This window comes from Leptodactylus fuscus, chromosome 9, assembly GCF_031893055.1.
Source record: "Leptodactylus fuscus isolate aLepFus1 chromosome 9, aLepFus1.hap2, whole genome shotgun sequence".
Classification (NCBI taxonomy): Eukaryota; Metazoa; Chordata; class Amphibia; order Anura; family Leptodactylidae; genus Leptodactylus; species Leptodactylus fuscus.
The window spans coordinates 43,858,806-43,872,739 of NC_134273.1; the positions used below are offsets into that span (position 1 = coordinate 43,858,806).

The following is a 13,934-nucleotide window of genomic DNA, read 5'->3' on the forward strand; positions in this document are numbered from 1 at the left end:
ATATGTACCGCAAACATCAACTACAACAAGAGCTCAGACTCCCTAAAACACGAATACAGAAGACAAGCAGGATTTTGCTGTTGTTCACTAATATGTTAAAAAGCTATACTGCACCTACCAAACGGTGACTGTGACACCAAAATCTAACTTTTTTTCAGAGTACACAGCATACCGTATATAAAAACACAGTTTAATAGTTCATATATACAACCACCTTTATTCAACTTTGCGGCAAACAGAGATTGCTAGCAAAAATTGCGCAAAAATTTGCCACTAAAGTGCGGCTCAAGCAATCTCTTTCTGCAAACATAATGTACTGTACATAAAACTGCAATATGTGAGGAGTTCATACATACCACACATGTATATATTTACAGGGGCGGGTGTTAAAGAATCGCCAAAATCGCAGAAATGCGCCATCCCATTTTGTGCATGCAAATTAAATAGGACTTTACATAAAAATGTTATTTTCCATCCCCCTATAAAAATTTTTAGCAAGCTATACATTCATCTCTAGTGATAATCGTTATTACTATTATTTTAGTGTGTAACGGATATCACTAGAGACGTATTTTACTGTAGAAAGCTCAGGTATAGACAGGACAGGGATTGGGTGAAATGTAAACTTTATTTGCGACTTTATGTATATGTTGTGTGTTTTTTTGGCGCTGCGACCTGGACAATGGTAAATGCCTGGGTCACAGCGCCAATAAACTTCCTGGTTATGTTCAGGAGGTATAACATAAGAATACTAGTACCCACTAGTAAAGCTCAGGGGGGAATTACATTATACCTGTATGTGACAATCAGAGACAAATGTATAGTATGTTCTCTGATTGGCAGGAGAAGGGTTAATAGGGACAATAGAGTCCCTGCCACCCCCCTCCTGCTGTCACATACAGGGTATGTACAGAGTCTGATTGTTTCTCTGTCTCTCTCTCTCTTCTGAACTGCTCCGTGTCCCTCTCCCTTTCCTGTTAAAGTTTGCAAATTGCTTGCTTAGACAGGAGGGGGGGTGGGACACTTTGGAGCTCTATATCTTTGGACTGCATCAACATATCTTGATGCTTTCAATTGCATTTTAAAGAGGAGAATCTCATCTTTAAAATGATACCAGGAACTTGATGATTATACTTACAACTTTCGAGCGATTCACTGTTGAAATGCTGTCGGGAATTGAGATCTGAAGTTGGATCTCAATGACAAATAGTGTTTTCAACAGTGAATCGCTCCAAGACTGTAAGTATAATTATCAAGTCCCTGGTATCATTTTAAAGATGAGATTCTCTTCTTTAAAATGCATTTTAAAGCATCAAGATATGTTGATGCAGTCCAGAGATATCGGCATTAGTAGGGAGGACATAGTAACTACGTCCTCGGCTACTGAACTGCCACCTTGGGAGCACGTACAGCTACGTGCCTGGCAGTGAAAGGGTTAATAAAGTTTTCTATTTTAATACCCTATTCTTTTGGATATACACCTATTCCCTTTTCTGTGTAGGATATATAACAGTGTTTTATGGTTTCGTTCTCAGGAAATGGATAACCGGGTTATCGTAAGTAGTCATTTATAATTTCCTGTGCTTATATTGCTTTGATTCTCTTATTTATAGGTTTTTTTTTCTGGCTTGTAGTATTTCTTTTCTGTTTATATTTATATACTGTACTCCCCCCCCCCCCCCCTAGTCTAATGGGTACTAAACTGCTACAAATTTCTCTACTACAAACAAATTAGCATAAAACATAACTTTTAATGAAGCCAGCTAATGCCATAAAACATTGCCTAATAGGGCTAAAACCAAATACAGAACTAAGTAGCAGACACCCTGGGGATTACGGGATAATTCTAATTCCACCTGCGTTCCTCCCAAAAACTCTGGGGGTATATATTGGGGAGCAATAAACCAAATCTAACCTGTCAGTCCCTCATTAATATTGGTGATAAATCTTTAAAATTCCCAATGAGCTGACAAATGTTGTTGGCTTACACAGGGTACTCCCTCTCCCCCTATAACACAGTTCTCTAGGTTCTCCCCTAGAGCATATGATGTTCTAATGTCATTGACACCTATACAAGAAAAAGTCTTCCCTGCCTGTCTAATTGCAGACGGCTATAGAGATATATAATAGACCGATTAGTGATACAGTATTTGGAGACCCTGAAGGTAACCGCTTTTTAATGCGTATAGGTTTCAGTTTGGGGGTCCCCAAGCAGACTCCACGAACGGAAACCTGAGCGCAGATGTGAACCAGGCCTAAGCATCACATTATAAAATGCAATTCTAGTATGTATAATGGTAGACATGTATAGAAGCAAATACAGATAGATAGATAGACAAACAGACTTTGATATGCTGTATATACTTACACATATACACATCTATTCACACACATACAGTTATATACAACATATACACACCTATCCACACACATACAGGACTCACACAGTATGTAAGACACATAATGTAAACACATATACACATCTATACATATTTTAGCCAAAAATATACTTACATGTGGCTGAATGGCTGGGTGCCCAGGACATGGAGTAAACTTCTGTGCAGCTCTGTCTGGCAGTGAAGAGAGCAGCTACATCGACTTCTCTCACACTGCAATGCTGAGGAGGGGGAGGGGCGGCAACAGGAAGCTGCTGTGTGCAGGAAACTTTACAAGAAGGGATCGTCAGCTCCTGCATCTGCAGATGATTTCTCTGCTGCCGATCTTCTCCTTATGGTAGGGAAAGTATGGGGCTCCTGAGGGTGTGGGGACCCTGGGAAATTGCCCAGTTTGCCCACCACCCCTAACGCCGGCCCTGGGGCCCGTTACCAGCTGAAGTATCTCCAGCTGGTAATGGCCTATTAAGGAAGAAAAAACGTGCAGGGGTAGTGGCTGTCGCTGGGCCCCTAATGTCCCGAGCCCTGTGGCAGCCGCTACCCCGGTAGTTACGCCCCTAAACACAAAATAATGATTTGTCAACACAAATTCTAATAACTAACTTTGTAAGGGAATCCGCAATCAAATTGTTTAGGGCATTCCCACTTCTTAAATCCAAACAGACTATCATGCCCCCTTAAGTGGCTTCCCACAGCGTGATTCACCCACACAGAGTATAATGGCCTTTTTATTGTCACCCACAGAGTTATCCCATCCACAGGTTATCAACAGGTAATGGCCTCAACGCACTGATCCATACTCTTGCATAGGCCTGCTTCCTTTTCATCTCCATCCTGCTAATGTGTGCTATTCCCTTGAGACAAACCAGGCTGTACAATAGCAGACTTGAGTCAGTGTTGTACAGGAGCAGGGGTCAGTGAATATAAAAAAAATACAAAAAACAAAAACAAATCAACAGACCCAACTTTTTTTTAAAATGTAGATTGTGAGCCCCATATAGGGATCACAATGTACATTTTTTTTTCCTATCTGTATGTCTTTTTGTAGAATGGGAGGAAATCCACGCAAACACGGGTAGAACATACAAACTCCTTGCAGATGTTGTTCCTGGCCGGATTTGAACCCAGGACTCCAGCGCTGCAAGGCTGCAGTACTAACCACTGAGCCACCATGTTGCCTCATTAACAGACCCAACCTTATGTCTCAGGCCTCATGCAATTGTGCAAGTTAGTTGTGCAGGTTAGTTTATGGCCAAATCCACACCTGATAAAGGTAATAGATCTTTCAAAATGTTTCTCACAGTCTGGTATCTGGATGACAAATCTGAAGAAGTCTTAACGCATACAGCATCAAATTTGTCCATTATTTTCCATAAACGTGTTCAGCATTACAGGCAGTATAGCTGTATCTGATTTGCTTACCATGATAGAACAGCTTAAAATATGAACCATCCATTTTAGGCTGACTCTTTTGCTGCAACAGGCATAGAAGATTGAGAACTGATGGCAATGTTGTCCCTGCTGATAAAGATATACCATAAAATATAGTAATGGTAAAGATAGGATATTAAGCCATATATTTGTGATTAACACATCTAAACCAGTAGTAAAATGTCAGTTAACTACATGTAAAGAAATTTTCCAAAGCAGATCTAAACATGCTAATCAACAGTGTATTTTAAAGATACTGCCACACGTGCATAGCCGTAGGCTGGCCATGATGGGCAAGGTGCCCCTTACAGAGCACTGCATGCTAACTTATAAAAGGGATTCTGAACTGTGGACCTCTCTTCTACAATGTCCTTGTGCTGCAATAAAGCTCTATATGAGACCACCACTTCAAGTGCAACCTCATTATGGGCAGAAAAGGAGGGGCCCAAATAGAGCAGTAAAACACATTATTACAATCAAAAAACATGATCTTAACTTCTTCTTTTTTTTTTAAAGCTAACTTTTCAAGTGATTTTTGGTGCTCTATTTAAGATATATATGTTTGCTTTTTAATCAGAAATCCTTCTCAAAATCATGCAAAGTAACTCCTTAAAGGATTCTTAGGAGAGACAGGAAAGTCCTGCTTACTCCACCCACTGGTGACTGGCAAACACTGAAAAACTGATAATATTGTTTAACCCCATTCCTGCCGCGGGCATATTTCGATTTTCATTTTCCTTTTTCGACTTCCCCCCTTCCAAACCCCATAACTTTTGTGCTCTCAGAGCCATATGAGGTCTTAATGTTTGCGGGACAAATTTTTCTCTCATGATAGTAGTATTAACTAGAGATGAGTGAACACTAAAATGTTCGAGGTTCGAAATTCGATTCGAACAGCCGCTCACTGTTCGAGTGTTCGAATGGGTTTCAAACCCCATTATAGTCTATGGGGAACATATACTCGTTAAGGGGGAAACCCAAATCCGTGTCTGGAGGGTCCACTATGACACCCCAGGAAATGATACCAACACCCTAGAATGACACTGGGACAGCAGGGGAAGCATGTCTGGGGGCATAAAAGTCACTTTATTTCATGGAAATCCCTGTCAGTTTGCGATTTTCGCAAGCTAACTTTTCCCCATAGAAATGCATTGGCCAGTGCTGATTGGCCAGAGTACGGAACTCGACCAATCAGCGCTGGCTCTGCTGGAGGAGGCGGAGTCTAAGATCGCTCCACACCAGTCTCCATTCAGGTCCGACCTTAGACTCCGCCTCCTCCGGCAGAGCCAGCGCTGATTGGCCGAAGGCTGGCCAATGCATTCCTATGCGAATGCAGAGACTTAGCAGTGCTGACCCAGTTCTGCTCAACTACACATCTGATGCACACTCGGCACTGCTACATCAGATGTTAAAGAAGGCGTCAGTACTACTACTATCCAGTATTACGTCACAGACTCAGTTATTATTTCACAGACTTCATGAAGCTCATTTGACTTTTTCACACTTTGCCTAAATAGCATTTGGCATTCTGTACAATGCCTATACATTCTGTAGAATGCCTGATTTTCATACATTGCCTGTAACATGTACAATATACTGGAAAATTCAGAATGGGGTGAATTTAAAGAAAAAGTGCATTTGTGCAACTTTCCTACGGGCTTCATTTTTACAGTGTTCACTGTGCAGCCAAAATGACATGTCACCTATATTCTATGTTTCAGTACGATTCCAAGGATACCAAATTTATATGGTTTTATTTACATTTTAACCCTTTAACAAAAATCCAAAACTGTGACAAAGTTTTTTTTTTATTTACTAAAAGTCGCCATATTCTGACACCCGTAACTTTTTTATACTTCCGTGTACGGGAATACATAGGAATTGAATTTTGCTTGGCCAGGTGTATTTTTTAGTTATACCATTTTGGGGAATTTCTAATGCTTTGATCACTTTTTATTCAAATTTTTATGAGAGACAAAACAGTGAAAAAATGTTGGTTTGTCACTTTTGACTTTTTTCGGGCACAGGGATACCTAATTTTTGATAAATTATGCTATTTAGAAAGTAGGCGGGGGAATGGTGTTTATATTAGTTTAGTGATTTAATTTCATCCCAGACAACCTGACAACATCAGTGCCGCTCTGAACCTTCATCAGAGCGGTATACTATGCCTCATTGTCCCTTGATAAACTGTTAGGCAAGGTAAACATGTTGGCTCTTTTTTAGCACTTTTACTCTACTAGGTCGCTACTATTATTTTTTATTGCGTTTTCCTTTACTACAATTGCTATCTATACCGTTAGTAGTTTCATTCGAATTGATATCTGTAGGGATCACTCTTATTCTAGAAGCACTTCAATTTTTGGACTTCCTCACCATCAGAGGTTGTCCTCCCTCTTTTGTGGTGTTTCCTAAGTCCTAGGAATTATTTAGCCCTAGTATCTATATAGTCCCCTTACAAAGGTTTTGTTAGGGTAGAGCTTTATTTATTTCTCTTGTACTAAGGACTAATTGTCTAGAGCTCTGAGTGGCTTTATACATATAGTGATATTGTTTACTGACTATACTTTTATCCATCTCACATCCTTGACACAGAGTTTTAGTTGTATCATTTATTAAAAGTTAAGTTTTATTTTTTTGGGACAGTTATTCCCATCATCCTGAGGGACCTGGTTATTGTGATTTTTTCTGGTTCTATCCCAGATAACCCCTTAAAGCTTTGACTAATATTAACCCCTTCTTGCTGCAGCCATTTTTTTGCTTTTCATATGTTTTATTCTCCCTTCCTTTTAAACACCATAACCTTTTTATTTTTCCCTTCGTAGAGCTATATAAGGGATTTTTTTTTTTGTGGGGCAAACCTGTATTTTGTAATGAAACCACTTAATATTCCATACAATGTACTAGGAAACTGGAAAAAATTCAGAATGGGGTGGAATTAGAGAAAAAGGTTGTAACACTTTCTATTGAGTTTTGTTTTTTCGGCGTTCACTGTGTGGCCAAAAAGACACGTGACAGAATTGAGTGTGTCTGGAGTTGGCACTATACCAAATCTATATGTTTTCAAGTATGTTTTAACACCTTACACAAAAATCCAAAACCTTGAAAAAAATTTTTCAAAGAGTATTCTGTCACCCATAGCATTTTTTTTATAGCTCCATATATGGGGATGCATAAAGCATAATTTTGCTTGATTCTGATGTCTTCATTGATTTTTATGCCAAATTTCATGGGAGGCAAAACAGGAGAAAAAAAAAGATTTTGCTCTTCCTATGAATTTTGTTAATTTTTTTTTCACATCTGTTTTTTAATGTTTTCTTCCTGAATTTCTTCATGATGCTAACATTAATTATTATGTACAATGTAACGGGAAGCTGGGAAAAAATTCAGAATGGGGTGGATTTGAAGAAAAATTACATTTGTGTGACTTTCTTATGGGCTTCATTTTTATGGCATTCACTGTGCAACCAAAATGACATGTCACCTGTATTCTATGTTTCGGTACGATTCTGGGGATATCAAATGTATATGCATAGGGTGTCTTTTTTTGTGGTGCTGGGTGTACTTTTTTGTTACACCATTTTGGGGAAGCTTTATTGCTTTGATCACTTTTTGTTCAAATTTTTATCAGAGGCAAAACAGTGAAAAAACGGCAGTTTGGCACTTTTGACTTTTTTTCCTGTACGGCCTTAATATTTTTATAGATTTGTAGAGTGGGTATTTTCCGACACAGGGATACCTAATGTAATACCTAATGCATTGCTATATAATGTAGCCTGCAATAGAATCCATTGATTGACAGGTAGGGGAGCCTTCACAAGGCTCCCCACTGTCATGACAACGTGATCCTGGCCCAGGAGCTTGCTCCGGGTACTGGCGATTGCCAGCATAATGACGGCACCCATGTGCCGCCAGGAACATGGCGTCTCTGTTAGCTTTGACTGAGGCGCCGGAGGGGTTAATGCCCCTGATCGGTGCGGGAACCGACCAGGGGCATTAGCGATGGGTGTCTACTGTATAAAACACAAAGTGCTACTAAAAAACTTTTTAGAAAAGATTTTACTCTTCATTATGGTAATTTTTTTTTTTTATGGTGTCAGGTATCAGGAGTGGAGCTAGAACCTGTAATAAGGGTGTTTTATTGGCATATTATTTTGTGTATTTTTTAAATTTATTTATTTATTTTCACATTGTGTCCCTATAACGGACCTTTGGGGACATCAGATCACTTTTTGTGTGTGTGTGGGGGGCGATTTCCCTTGTAATTGGAGATGGTACATTTAGTCTCAGTTGCAGGAGGAATACAACCTCCTGCACATTACCATAGAGCTGATCTGGGTCCTGTAGGATCCAGCAGCTAGTCTAACAGACTCTGATCAGCACTTCTGAAAAAGAATGTCACCAGTGCTCTCCCCCCCAACCCCATTAATACTTACCAGCCTTCCTATTCAGGAACGGCTCCTCCCCTTTTCTTCTCTTGAAGCAGTTGCTGGTGACGCTGAATCTGCGAGATATGCGCATTAGAGATGGCACTCCATCTCTACTGCGCAGGCCTCACAGGTACTTTCAGTCTGTATGCAGCGACAGTCTTAGTATTGGGTGGGATGGCTAGCTTAACGAGGAAAACAAGGACAGGGGGTGGACATTACTAGTGGGCGGGATGGCTTAGCTAGGGAGACATGGAGGTGGTGTAATCGAGTAAGTGAGAGAGGAGGGGGAAAGCAGTGACAGAGAAGTAGTGGAAGGTACACAGAAAACTATATAGTAGGAAGCTAACACCAAATAAACAAATGCAGAAGATGCCAGGAGTTCCCACAGAAACCTAGAAATTACTCAAAACACTGCTAAAAGTATATGGGTATACTTTTAAATTTTGCCTGGAAAATCCCTTTAACCCCTTCCCGCCGATGGCACTTTTTGACTTCCTGACCAAGCTCGATTTTTCAAAACTGACATGTGTCACTTTATGTGGCAATAACTTTGGAACGCTTTAACTTACCAAAGTGATTTTAAGATTGTTTTTTCGTAACACATTGTACTTCATGTTAGTGGTAAATTTTGGTTGATATGTTTTGTGTTTAATTATGAAAAAATTGGAAATTTGGTGGAAATTTTGAAAAATATGCATTTTATAAAGTTTGAAATGATGTGCATTACATACAGATAGTCAGACCGCCAAAATTATATCATAAATCTCATGTCCCAGATCTCTGCTTAAGGGTGCATTCAGACTACGTAACGCCGGGCGTGTATGAGAGCCGTACACGCCGGCATTACGGCAGACTGCCGAACACTTCCCATTCACTTCAATGGGAGCGCTCGTAACAGCGGCGTTTACAAGCGCTCCCATTGAAGTGAATGGGAAGTGTTCGGCAGTCTGCCGTAATGCCGGCGTGTACGGCTCTCATACACGCCCGGCGTTACGTAGTCTGAATGCACCCTTATGTCGGCATCAAACTTTAGTCACCCTTTTAATTTTTACGGACATTATAAGGTTTACAAGTGAAACAACAATATTCAAAATTTTCAAGAAATTTCCAAAACCCATTTTTTAAGGGACTAATCCAGTTATGAAGGCGTTTTGAAAGACCCTTGTATTAAAGCCCCCCATAAATCACCCCATTTTCAAAACTGCACCCCTTAAATAAGCCAAAACAACATATACCTAGTAATTTAACCCTATAAGTGCTTAACAGGAATTAATACAAAATGGAGGTGAAATTTTCAAATTTGAATTTATTTTACTAATATTTTCGTTTAGCCCTAGAATTTGCACATTCACAAGGGGTTAAAGGAGAAAACGCATCCCACAATTTGTTAGGCAAGTTCTCCCGACTACCATAGTACCCCACTTGTGGGTGTAAACTAATATATGGATGCACAGCGAGACGCAGGAGGGAAGGCGCGCCAAAGAGCTTTTAGAGGGCAGATCTGGCTGCGATCAGTTTCAGGAACCATGTCGCATTTACAAAGCCCTTGAGGAGTCAAAACAGTGAAAACCTCTAGAAAGTGACCCCCCCATTGTGAAAACCGCACCCCTCAAAGAATTTATCAAGTGATGTTGTGAGCATTAGTAACCCCGAAGTGAATGTGTAAGCTGTGCGGAGTAAATTGGGTACACCAAATCCCATTCTATTTTCCCACTAGCTCCTATGACACGGACGGGGAAGAGGGGCATTCTGGGGGATCAGCACTGCTGTATTATCTCTCATAAGCTCTAAATATGGGGTGCCCCCTGAAAACACTCGCACCGCTTACACATTTCCTTCTAGTCGCAGCCACTTATGTCCTAATGATTTGGCGACTTTTGGGGTTTTTGTCTTCACATTGTACAAGCTAGATTTTTATTTTTATCTTCTGGCAATGTGGCCATATGAGGGCTTGGTGTTTGCGGTATTTGATGTACTTTTCAATGCCACCATTTTGGGGCCTGTAACTTATTGACTACATTTTATTAACTCTTTCTGGGTGGGATGTAAAAGGAAACATCAATTCTAGCATTGCTTTTTAGCATTTTTTTTTTTTCCCGGGCAGCGTACAGCATAAGTAACATGTTACCTTTATTCTGCGGGTCGGTACGGTTACGGCGATAACTCATTTATATGATTTTTTAATGCGTTGCTATTTGTGCAGAATAGAATTCAATTCAGGGAAAAAAATCTATTGTTTTTGCATCGCCATCTTCTGAAAGGCATAACGTTTTTATTTTTCGCTAGACAGAGCTGGTTGAGGGCTTATTTTTTGCGGGAAGACCTCTTCTTTTTATTGGTACCATTTTGGTTTTCATCTGACCATTTGATTACTTTTTATTGAACATTTTGTAAGGGAAAGGTGGTGAATAATCATTATTTTGTGCGGTTTTCTACGTTTTTTTTTACGACATTCGCCGTTCGGGTTAAATAATGTTTTAATTTTATTGTTCAGGTTATTACGGACGCGGCGATACCAAATATGTAATGTTTTTTTCTATTTTTCTTTATATTACATAATAAAACATTTTATATGGGGAAAAAGGGATTTTTGGGGCTTTATTTATTTATAATTTATTTTAAACTTATTTAAACTTTTTTATTTTGACTTTTTTTTCACTTTTTTTTTCTGTCCCCATGGGGAATTGAAGCAGTGATCGGCTGATCACTGCTTCAATAGAGATACGCTGCAATACACGTGTAACAAGTGTATTGCAGTGTATAGGAAGCTGTCAGCCTGTGTAGACGCACAGGCTGACAGCTTCATTTACGGCAGGATCGGCCAGGCGCGAGGACGGGGTAAGTGAAGGGGCAGACCCGGGGTCACTGATCAGACCCCGGGCTGCCCCCTACGAACACCGGCACCCCCCGAAACCGGCGCGGGGGGTGCCGATCGGCACCATAACAAAGTGAAACCCCGGAGGTGCCGGTGGTCATGTTGATCACCGGCATCTCAGGGGTTAACACCCGCGATCGGACCCGGTTCCGACCGCGGGTGTTACGGGGCATTGTCAGCCGTATATTAAGGCTGACACCCGCTGTGCATGGTGCGCACACAGTTTCTGTGTGCACACCATGCATCCGCAGTAATAGTACGGCGGTTTGCGGGAAGCCCTTCCCTGCAGCGCCGTACTATTACGGCGAATGTCGGGAAGGGGTTAATGACAAAGATTTTTCGTATAGGTGCATTGATGGTTGACTAAAGCAGAAGTTAGTCTAAAATCTAGGAGGAAACTAAAATTTCCCTGACAGCCAAAATAGCAAAAGGATATTTTTGGTGTTTTCAAAAAAAAAAAAAATGCCCAAGAGATTTTCAATAAAATATTAGGACTCTGATTATCTTACATAGTAATGTGGGGGATAGATAGATAGATAGATAGATAGATAGATAGATAGATAGATAGATAGATTTTATTACCTTGCAAGTCTGAAGAAATGTTAATATCTTGAAATATTTGCAGGAGTTTGTCTAACATTACATTTGACGATTCCAAGTTACACAGTCCATGTAAAAAACTTTTTAATATCACAAACACTTTATCAGCCAGTTGTTTTGAACCACTAGTCATCAAATCCTTAAAAGAATAACATTGTTTTACATTATTTTTTCATCTTACAGGCATGGATTAGTATCTACATACTATATTTTTAAAGGGATTCTATCATTGGCTATAGTGATTTTTAACTAAGCATATATTTACATACCCTTTAGAAAGGCTATTTCAGACTTACCTTTTATTCAGTAATCCTCCTAGCCGTTTTTGAATTAGCTCGCTTTTATTGATATGCTAATTAGCCTTCACAGTGCACCTGGAAGTATCTGTGCTGCTCTCTGAGCACTGTGTGATCTGTGTAAACAGGGGGAGGTGAGAGCAGGGAAGGCTGCTGCTGATGACTCATTAGCCTTCCCAGCTCTTACCTCCTCTCTGTTTACACATCACGCAAGCAGTGCTCAGAGAGCATCACAGAAACTTCCAAGTGCAACTAAAGAATTTGAAGAAACATTTGTGGCAGACTCTGAGCAGGAAAAAAGGGAAAAAATGTCTTTAAAAAAAAAAATAGAACATGATACAGAGAGACAGATGCACTTGCAGATGGCATCAACTTGAGTTGTGAAAAACTACAGATTGATGCCTGATTCATGTTGTATGTTGTGAATATAAACCCCCTCTAGGTATGACTGTACCTGGTTATACAGCTGATTGGTGTCAGTTACCTGCTGTATGTCCAGTTGGTGCTGCAAAATTTAAAAAAAATCTGGATTATCTTCTTCCAGATACTGCCTATCAGCTAGTGCTGCTACATTTCCTCATGCTACTTGTAGCTATGGTTCTGGCAGAGGCGGTGGTGAACTGACTGAGTAAAGCGAACTGGAAGCTGGCAAGGGGCTCCTGGCCATACATGTGACTGGTAGTGCAACAGTCTCCCTAAAAGCTGTATTAACATGGCTATGGAGCACTACACATATGTGTAAGATTATAATGATGGAGCTGGGGGCCACACGGTTGCTCAGTGGTTAGCACTGCAGCCTTGCAGTGCTGGAGTCCTGGTGTTCAAATCCCGCCAAGGGCATAAAACCATCTGCAAGGAGTTTGTATGTTCTCCCTGTGTTTGCATGGATGTCCATCCCATATTCCAAAGACATACTGATAGGGGAAAAAAAAATGTACATTGTGAGCTCTATGTGGGGCTCACAATCTACATTGAAAAAAAAAAAAAGAAAGTAACTTCCGGGTGCACCATAGAGCCTAATCAACATATCAATAAAATCGGGCTAATCAAACCCAAGACAACTGGAGCCAGGGGCGAGGAAGCAGGGGTGCGAAACATACGTCGAGGCTCAGAATAGATGTCACAGCGGAGAACTAGTTGTGCTGGTTTCATATGTTTGCACTATATGGTGTGTTTGCACATTGCAGGGCCATATAACAATATGTCTATGTTACATTTTGTTCTTGTACTATGTTTGAGTATTGATGACTGGGTATGCATAGCAATATGCTTATATATGTGGTCATATGAAGGCTTTCTCAATATATTTTGTATTATAGCTCATGCATTTGCATTGATATAGAAAGCCTTTCTGGGACTTTTAGTTCTTCTTAGACCTGGGATAATATGTAGCCCTAGTATCAATACCTATCTGGACATGGTGCTTCTACCATTTTAGGTGTATTTAAGCTATTTACTAACAGTGTACTGCACATATACTGGTCTGAATAGGCCTCTATACCATTTAAGCTATCTACCATTAGTGCACTGCACATATACTGGTCTGAATAGGCCTCTATAACATCTATTGAGTTGAAGGTGCAAACATATTCATGAGACACACACAGCATGTGCATTGTTGATTTGTGTGATTCTATTTACCTGGCTCTTCTGCTGCAACCTCCACTCTCTTTTCTTCTTGATGTGCGTTGTTTTTAAATGGTTTTTATGTTGTCTTGTTTTTCTTCATGAATTCTATTTAATAAATTATTTTGATGGAATGCAATTTTTGGTTCATGTATAATTGTTTATTATTAACATGGATACCTAGTGGGAGTTTTATATTTCTTATGCAGTATCTTCATGTTGTTGGTAACTAGTATTGGGACTTTTTGGTATAATTTATATGGATACACCTAAATAAAATGAG

General features: G+C 40.0%; 1 protein-coding gene across 1 annotated transcript in view; it reads right to left on the bottom strand.

The window, feature by feature from the left end:
• The window catches only part of MEI1 (meiotic double-stranded break formation protein 1), a 268,519-nt gene that overhangs the window by 39,930 nt on the left and 214,655 nt on the right, over positions 1-13,934 (bottom strand). The window contains exons 21-22 of the mRNA XM_075286804.1: positions 11,712-11,868; positions 3,816-3,914 (exon numbers count right to left, since the gene is read on the bottom strand). Of these exons, the coding sequence (XP_075142905.1) occupies positions 3,816-3,914; positions 11,712-11,868 (256 nt within the window). The remainder of the gene's footprint in view (positions 1-3,815; positions 3,915-11,711; positions 11,869-13,934) is intronic.